Raw genomic sequence first — 9,002 nt, 5'->3', positions numbered from 1 at the left:
TCCTTACCCCCAGCCTGGGATTCTGGGCAGAAGAGCAGGTGGAGCCAGGCACTGCTCTGCCTTCTGCCTTCCCCCAGGAGGTGTTCCTGGGGCCCAGGTCAAGGAAGACCCCTACCTCTGGCTCACACCCAGGTTGTGGTCAAGTTCCTGAGGCCTCTACTTAGGGCACGCATGCCTAGAGAAGCAGAAAGACCTGGGGGTGATGCAATGGGAGGGGCCAGGGCACAGCCCAACAGGCTGAGGTCATAATGAGACCCAGGCCTTGCTCAGGAGGGGCTATGATCTCCTGCTGGCCCCAGAGGCAGCCGCAGGGTTTTGGGAAGCAGTAGGGGGGTAGTGGGGCTATGCCCAGTCAGAGAAGCCCAACCCTTTGGTAGTTAACATCTGCTAGCCTCAGTGGGAGAGGTCAGGCCTCACAGGATGGCAAGGTCTGGATGCTGTGGGGTGTGTCCAGTGACTGAGGGACAGAGGGGAGCATGCTTCCCCACTAACCCGGGCTCTTGACCAGACAGGGACAAAGGCATGAGCTCCGGTGGGACAGCAGCAGGCCCTGAGGGGTACAGCAGGGCCCAGGAGACTTCTTGCAGGGCAGGCAAAATTTCCCAGTGGTTCAGAGCATGTGTGAATTCAGCAGACAATACAGGTGCAACTTTCTAGAATGGCATAAGTTAAAGCCATGTTAAAACAATTCTGATGTCTGCCCTACATGTCCAGGGACTGAGTCAATGGGGTGGAGATTGGTTCAAGCACCAAAGAATTTTAAAGTTGCCCCCAGCTGACCAGTGTGCAGCCAGCAGGGGAGGTACTCTGGTGCAGGGAGGAGTTGGGAAGACAGTGCAGGACCCTGGAGAAGAAATAGGGGCCGGAACGTGAAGGTACCCCCGGGTGCATCTGCATTTGCAGTAAGCTCCAGGACTGTCAGATGGGGCGGGGGGGGGGGGGGTCATTCTCACGGACAGGATGAGAAAGAGTCATCACCAGGAGTGGAGAGAAGGTGGGCAGGCCTGGTGGCGGCCACCAGCTGGCAAGACCCCAAGGGTCCCACGGGTCATAGGAAGCAGAGCTGAGGGTGGTGGCACTCGTCTTTAGCTAGGCCCTGGGGCTGCTGATGGATCCAAAAGCAGAGGAAGGTCACAAGCATGTTTTGCAATAGCTGAACTTACAGGCAGGAGGGCAGAAACTGAAGACCTTTCTGGTGGGGTGAAGGCTGGGGTAGGGAGGGTGTAGGAGCTGAGTCAGGAGTCAAAGACCCCCACCACTTAGGGGTGGGGTGGGTGAGCATGACAGCCAGAGAAGGCCATCCCCTGGCAAGATGTCGGGTAGGAGGGTGGAGCGCCCCTGGAGCCCACTCTTCTCTTCTCTGCCTGCACAGGGCCTATACCAGCTCCAGAGTTACATTAGGTGCCGTCCTGCCCGGCCCCTGCACTGACCCCACTCCCAAGCTCTCCTCTGGGCTCACCACCCAGACACCACAGTGCCCAGGCCAGGGCTGACCCTTACAGCAGAGCCCCCAGGGCTGGGCTGGCCAGGAACCCCCAGCCTGCTCCAGCACACACTCCAGGGTCCCTGCCACCTGGACAGGAGGGCGTGGGACTGAGCAGAGTGATCATGACTCCCTGGAGATGCAGGAAACAGGCATGTCCCTCCCCATCCCACTCCCAGCTCCCCAAGGTCCTGCAGGGGAACCTGTGGTCAACCCTGGCAGTAAGGGCCCAGCCTGGGGTGGGCAGGGGCTACTGGAGGCAGGAGATGGGCCACCCTCAGTCTCGTGGCAAGCACTGAGGTCACCGGTGACGCTGAGGATACACACAGGCGCTGACCTGAGAGAATTCTTTTTATTACGACCAAACAGGTGAGCCGAGCGGGGACACCCAGCCTTCCGGCAACAGCTGCGTCTCCACACAGGCTGCCCGCCCAGGCACCTCGGTCCTAGGCCCAGCTAGTCCAGGGGCCCTTGTGGGCGGCAGGGGAGTGGGGGACACGGCCACAGGGTCAGGGACATCCAGATGGGACACTCCCATCCCACCCACTCTGAGCCGCCGACAGCCGCGATCCAAGCCAGGCCAGGAGAGGGAGGTCTGCGGGGCAGGGGGAGGAATCTCTAAAACAGCCCCACCCTGGAAACCAACCAACGAGAGCCCATGTCCCTCCTGGGAAGGAGCCCCAGCTCTCACTGATATATTTCTCTCCACACAGCAGAGCCCCCAGGGGAGGCAGAGGCCACGCGGAAGCCCAAAGAAAGGAAAGCCCCACAGGAGAAGGAAACTCAGACTGGCAGGCCCATAAACGTTTGTTGAGCGAATGAATGAAATCCAAAGGTCCTTCTTGACAAGCGGCACTCATCCATCCAAGAGGAGAAGCCCGGCGGGGAGCCAGTCCGACGCACGGCCTGCCAGCGTCTGGAGAGCCCACACTTAGCGCGCCCGGGCCAAGTGAGGGGGGCAGCGGCGACCTCTCAGACCTCCCGCCGCGCGTGCCCGGTACGTGTGCGCACACACACAGGCACACGGACCACCGTCTCTCTGCACATGTGCACGCCTGTCCAGCCGGGGGCTCACCTCTCCTTCACGTGGTTCTGTGCCCCCGTGCCCCCGCCACTGGCCCCATCGCCCCCACCCCCGCCACGGCCCCCAGCGCTGCACAGCACCTCCGTGAGGTCGTCCATGATGGCGGTCTCTTTGGGGTCGAGCAAGTTGAACTCCCTGGCGAAGAGGATGAAGTGGACATAGAGTGTGTTCAAGTGTCCATGGAGCTCAAGGGCCAGGGTCTCCTTGAAGTGGGACCAGTAGATGTGTGCCAGCACGTGGAACAGGTACTTGCAGATCTTCTTCACCAGAGACTCAAAGGAGCTGGGGAATTCTCTGCCTAGGGAAAGAGTCCACAGCGTCACTCTGTGCTCTGCTTCACCCACCACACTCCTCCAACTTCTCTAAGCCCTGATGCAGCATGCCCATGCCCCACCACCCCCAATCCCAAGCTCCCATCGTCAGGAAGGAGAGGGCCAGACCGGCTCTGCAGGCTCTTGGTGCTTTCTGCAGGACCAGCCTGGACGGTTCCCACCTGCCACACCCTCCCCACAGAGCAGCCCACTGGTAGGCACCTGAGTGACCAGTCACCCTAGGCCTGGCCCCGAGAGCTGCATCAGTAATGATCTGCTTGACTGTACTGGCTGCCCTGCCACAGGTCACTCAAAGTCTGGACTCAGCCCTGGGGTCACATGGGCTTCCCTGGTGGATGCTCTTGGGCTCTCTACATGGCCAGGGTCGCAGAAGAGGACAGGAACCAAGGTGCACGAGTACCTCTGCTGGCCAAGAGCTGCCTTCTGGTAGCTCTGTATTGGCCTAGAGCCCCTGCCAGGACCTGCCCAGGCCAGGACAACACAGCTACTGCTTGCTGGTTGTGAAGCCCCCAGTTAGGTGGACTATAACAGCCCCACTGTACAGGGTGTGTGTGGGGGGCAGGGGCCACAGATCCCAGAGCCTGGGGTGGGTGGGGTCTTGACCCAGGCTGACCCCTGCCAGAGCACACCTGCCTGGCTTTACAGCCCAGGTCACACAGCTAACCCTGCCCCACAAGCCTGGCCCCTTCCCATCGGCAGCCATGCCTGCCCAGCAAGAAGGAGCGCGCTATAGCAGAGATGTACCATATTTTGTGGGGAACACATCCTCGTCGGTCACCAGCTTCTGCACGGAGCTCATGACAAAATCGACGTACTGGGGAGCAGTGCACTTGACCTTCTTCCCCCGCTCATCGTACCAGTAGTACTGTCTGTGGGGACAGAAAAGGCCGGTCACTATGCCCCTGCAGACACCCAGGCCCCAGCCTCAGGCTGGCCACCAGGGATGGAGGTATGGCAGCTGTCCAGGCTTCCCCTCCTAGGGCCTCCAGGGGCAGACACACTGTTTCCCACCACCTCGGGCCCCTCAGCTGTGTCCACTGCACCAAAAATTCAGAACAATGTCCAGGACAGAGCACGCCATGTAAACCCAGGTACAAAAATCAACAGAAGGCACGTTCATTTTCTATACCTCGTGGCTGCAAGTTTCATTCCTTTAGGGGATGCGTGTTCTGTATGATCTGAAGGAGCACAGACAGCACAGTCTTCGCTACTGGCCCACCTCTTCCAGAGGCACTGCTGTGACTTGTCAGCCGGGCCTCGACCCTTGGGAACACCTCTGCTCCCCCCACTAGAAGCTACATGCCCTTCATTGGTCCAGTGGGGTGGGAGGGCCAGTCTTCAGTGCGAGCAGCAGGGACACCCGAGACTTCTCATTCTGCGAGTCTAAGCAATGGGACCGAGCAAGTCCCATGTGAACGTGGACTGCCCTCCTTCCCCAGCACTTCTCTCCCCAGCAGAACACACATTCTGCCTGGTGGGCACCCACCTGGCAGCCACCCTGCCCTCCCCACTCTCTGCTCCCGCCTTCCCAGAGGGCTGCTCTGCAGGCTGGCTCACCAAGGACAGGACCCTGGAGCCATAAGAGGGCAGAGGGCAAAGGGTGGTGGAGGGTGAAGGAGGATGAGGCAGGGGGGAGGGTGGTCTATAGTCTGCTCAGGGATGTGGTGCCGTACCTGTGAGTGATCGCATGGCCCGGACTCTGGCCCTCTCATCCCCTGGGTCCAGCCAGGTGATGGGCAGCCTTTGGGCCCCAGGCTTCACATGGACTTCTCCCCTGCCCGGCACTCCCCGCACCGCACACCCCTCATTTTGCAGACTTAATTGGTCTCAGAATCAGCTTAGACTAAGTTCCCCAACCTCAACATCCCACCTTGCTCAGGGGCCCTAGGCTGGCTAGGAGTACACTGCTTGATTTCTTGAGTTCACCAAGTACCCCTGGGTGACAGCCACAAGGTCTAACCCACTCCTACCACCTCTCAGGACAGTGGGGATCCCCATTTCCCATGGCCATCCTGACCCTGGCCAAGTGACCTCAGGACAGCTCCACTGCCACTGCCTCTGCTCCAGCAAACCCACCTCTACCTAGTAGGAACCAAGTGCTCTGCTCCACCCTGGGCATCTACTAGCATATTTGTGCCACAGGCAGGGAGTGGGGTTGGCTGGCAAGACTGGGGAGAGCATGGCCTCCACATTAACGGGCGGGCCATAAGAGGAGGCCAGCCCCAAGTGGATAAGGGGACACGGCCCAACTGTCCCTCAGCATGAGACCTGCCCACTTGGAGGTGGAAGGTCTGGGGTGTGGTTGGAGCGTGGGGTGGGTCTGCAGAAGGCAGATCTTCTTGCTCCTGGGCTGCTCCTAGGCACTGCCACACACCCACAGGGACAACAGGCTGCATAAGCCCAGTGCCATGTGCCCCACAAGGCCCAGGAATGTGATCAGGCAAGGTTGCTAGTGAAGACAAAGTCCTGAAGAATTTGCAAAACTCTCTGCTTGCCCTTAGGAAGTAAAAATCCAGCAAGGCGCTCGCATCCAAACACCTGCCCTAACATAACACCCTCCCCACACACACGATGGCTTTGCCTGACCCTCCTTCCACCACGCAGACGTCACAGGGTGTGTCAGGTCACCTGAGGACATGTTCTGGGTCACTCTGGACAGCCTGTGGAGTCCCCATGCTGGAAGTGGAACCCGGCTTCTGGGGGCCAGGCTGAGGCCCTTGTCTGCTGTGACATCCAGGGAACAAGGCCCAGTGGCCCAGTGGCCGGGCAGGTGTCACAGACTCCTGCTCCGACTCCCCTGACTGTCATGATGTTAGATGCACCTGGCCACAGGTGCCCAAGAGTCAGAAAGCACAACTGTTGACTAGAAACCGGGAGACATGTCTCCACAATGTGTAGCCCAGAGAGACCAGCTCCTGAGAGACGGGGAGGACTGCCCCAGCTGTTTGGAAGATGAGACGCTCTGCTTTCAACATTCCTCTTGTTGGTTTTCATTTCTAAATTATCTCGCAGTAAAGAGGACACATTCTGGCATGCAGTCCCACGCATTTCACCCATCCAGATGGCCGGGTACCTCCCACAGCCAAGCACAGCTCACACTGCCCTTCTCAGCCACGGCCTCCCACCCCGGCCCCCAGTCCATTCCCAGCACAGCAGGGATGGCCCCTGGAGAATGCCATGTGATCCAGCCCATCTCGGGGTGCATGCCCGTGGTCCCTGCCTCCTTACTGCTGAGGTGAGCTCCAGCACCCAGGTGCCAGTGTGTCCAGCTGTTTGCCTGCTGGAAGACACCTGGGTCATTTCCAGTCTGGGACAATAATGGCTTAGGCTGTTATAAATGCTCCTGGGCAGGTTTCTCTGTGAGCACAAGCTCTCAATTCTCTAAGGTGGGCACTCAAGACTGCTGGGCCTACACTCCTGGACTGGAGTGCATCCCTCCATATGCATCCCTCCACTGCTCTGCCGCCCACATCCTCGCCAGCACCAGGCATTTGAAGCAGGTGCCGTCACAGAAAAGTCTGAATCCCTATCCCCCCACCTGTTGCTCAAGGGTGCTCTCCTATGTCCTCTCTGCTCACCTGTGTGTCCAGGCCCTGGCCCACTGGTGATGTGTTCGGGGTCTCACAAGGGTTCCCCACACACTCTGGACACTGGTCCCTTCTCAGTTATATGATTAGCCCATGGTTTCTCACAGCGAAAGTTAGAAATGTTGATTATGCCTGATTTACTGACTCCTTCACATCAATGAGCCAGGAGCTCTTCACCTAGCACTAGGTTATGAAAATGTGTCTTCTTCCAATAAAAGTTTTAGTAAATTTTGGCATAAAGTGTGGGGTTTCGGTCAAGATTCACTTTTTTTTTCTTTTCTTGCACACAGACGACTGGTTTTTCCAGCAGCGTTAGTTAAAAAGATTATCCTTTCTGCATTGAATTTTTTTATATCTTTGTCACAAAGCAAAGGGCCACATTTGTGTGGGTCTTAGGCCTATTTCTGGACTCTGTATTGTTACCTTGATGTGTGTGTCCATTTGCCAGCACCACGCTGTCCAGATTACTGAGCTGGACAGTGATTACAATTGGGCAGTGGATTCTTCCAGCCTAACTGCTCTTTCTTCAACACTGTCGTCACCGTATCTGTGACTGTGCCTTACTATGCCCAGGCCAGAGTGGCCTTGACTCTTCTCACCGAGACGGTAGGAAATGAGCAGATGGACCTGGGAGCACCACCCTCCAGTGGAGCATGTCTCCATGTGTGTGTGCGTGCGTGCCTCTCAGCTCCATTGTCCAGCATCTCAGCTTCCCAAGTTCATCCTGAGCATCTCGTCATCCGTGGGGCTGTTGTACGTGGTGCGGTTCTCTTAGTTTGGGGCTCAAAGCAGACACTGCTCAGGGTTTTCTACACAGATGACCACGCTGTATACAGCAACAGAGGCACTCCTAGTTCTTCCTGTCCACGTGATACCTTCTGTTTCTGGTTTCCTGCCGTACTGCACTGCCCATCTTCAGTGAAGTTTGGTATTTTGCTCTTACCATGGGATTGGGCCATTTAAACTGTCCAATTTACGTACGTAGGGATTTTAGGTATGTTTCCTTAATAACTCCTTAATAACTCCTCAGTTTATAGAGACACCCCTTTCATTCCTGATACAGATACTCTGTACCTTTTCTGTTTGTCGATCTTGCTAAAGGCTTACCAATTTTATTGATCTTTTCAAGAAACCAGCTTCTGGTTTCACTGATTTTCCGGTTTTCAGAAATCCATTTGTATTATATCTACTCTATTATTTCTTTCCTTCCGTTCAATTTGGGCTTATTTTCTTCTTCTTTTTCCAGTTTCTTCATATGGCAGCTTAGATCCCTGATCTGAGATTCTTCTCCTGCAACAAACATGTAACCCTATAAATTCCCCTTGAACCTCTGCTGTAGCCTGCATCCCACCACGGCAGGTAGGCTGCATTTTCATTTGTGCTCATTTTCAAACATTTCTCATTCTTCTCTAACCCATGGATTATTTAGAAATGTGCTCATTTCCAAGTGTTTGGAGATTTTCCTGTTTTCTTTCTGTTACTGATTCTAGTCTAATTCCAGATGGTCAGATGATGAATGCAGTACGGTTCTGATTCTTCTGAGTTTTGAAGGGCTGTTTTGTGAGGTGGGATGCGATCGACTTTAGTGACTGACCCATGTGCACTTGACAGAGGGTCCCTTGCTGCAGAGGGTGACATGCATCGAGCCCTGTTGGCTGGTGTCCTTGCTGACTTGCTGCCTACCAGCACCATCTGCCTCCAAGAAGGGACCTGAAATCTCCCACTCTGACGTGATCTGTGCCTGTTTTCTCAGTTCTGTCCACTTACTTTGTGTAAACACTGCTGCTTGGTGCACACATGTGCAAAATCAATACTTCTGGACTGACTCTTCTGTAAATATGCCATCTTCCTTATCACTTGTCCTCTACTTTGCTCAGAGGTCTACCATGTCTGGGGTTAATAGAGCCACTGCAGTTTTCCTCTGATTGATGCTTTATTGGTATATCTCCTCCATCCTTTTCGTTTTAACCTACAGACGTCACTGTGACTGTGGTGCAGCTGGCTCAGTTTGAAAACCCTCTCCTGCAAAGCGGAGGCCTGTCATGTGTGGTCTCACAATCCCTGGTCTCAGGTCCTCATGGTCAGCTGCCTCCTCCTGACACGGTATCAGAAAGCTGAGAAGGACTAAACAGCACATCCTGCTGCCTGCATCCATCCCCGTCCTCCAGCATACCACGTGGGCATTTGATCATCACATGTTATCACAAGAAGAAAGTGGGTGCAGTGCAGTAAGAGCTCTCTCTCTCTCTCTCGAGAGAGAGAGAGAGAGATTACATTCACCTCTTATTCAATTGTCCCATTTTACAACTAGTTATTAGTGTTCATCTCTGTTTCTAATTTATCAATGAAATTTTACTACAAGGCATGAATGCATTGGAAAAACAGCACATATAGGGGTCAGTCTGGCTGATGGCAGACCCTGTATCTCAGCTGTGCCATCAGCACATCTGCACCTCTGACATTTATGGATATTTCGGGTGTGTCTGAATTTAAGTTTACCATCTTTCATTTACTAC

The 9,002-nt window shown here is 55.4% G+C and overlaps 1 protein-coding gene across 6 annotated transcripts in view; it reads right to left on the bottom strand.

The window, feature by feature from the left end:
* Positions 1-1,821: 1,821 nt before the first annotated feature.
* The window catches only part of MOB2 (MOB kinase activator 2), a 78,515-nt gene continuing 71,334 nt past the window's right edge, over positions 1,822-9,002 (bottom strand). For all 6 annotated transcript variants that reach the window (XM_026004171.2, XM_072758757.1, XM_072758755.1 and 3 more), the window contains exons 4-5: positions 3,644-3,768; positions 1,822-2,865 (exon numbers count right to left, since the gene is read on the bottom strand). In XM_026004171.2, coding sequence (XP_025859956.1) covers positions 2,555-2,865; positions 3,644-3,768 — 436 coding nt within the window. In that variant the 3' untranslated portion in view covers positions 1,822-2,554. The remainder of the gene's footprint in view (positions 2,866-3,643; positions 3,769-9,002) is intronic.

This window comes from Vulpes vulpes, chromosome 5 (genome assembly GCF_048418805.1).
Source record: "Vulpes vulpes isolate BD-2025 chromosome 5, VulVul3, whole genome shotgun sequence".
Classification (NCBI taxonomy): Eukaryota; Metazoa; Chordata; class Mammalia; order Carnivora; family Canidae; genus Vulpes; species Vulpes vulpes.
This window is presented reverse-complemented; position numbering and strand designations above follow the sequence as displayed.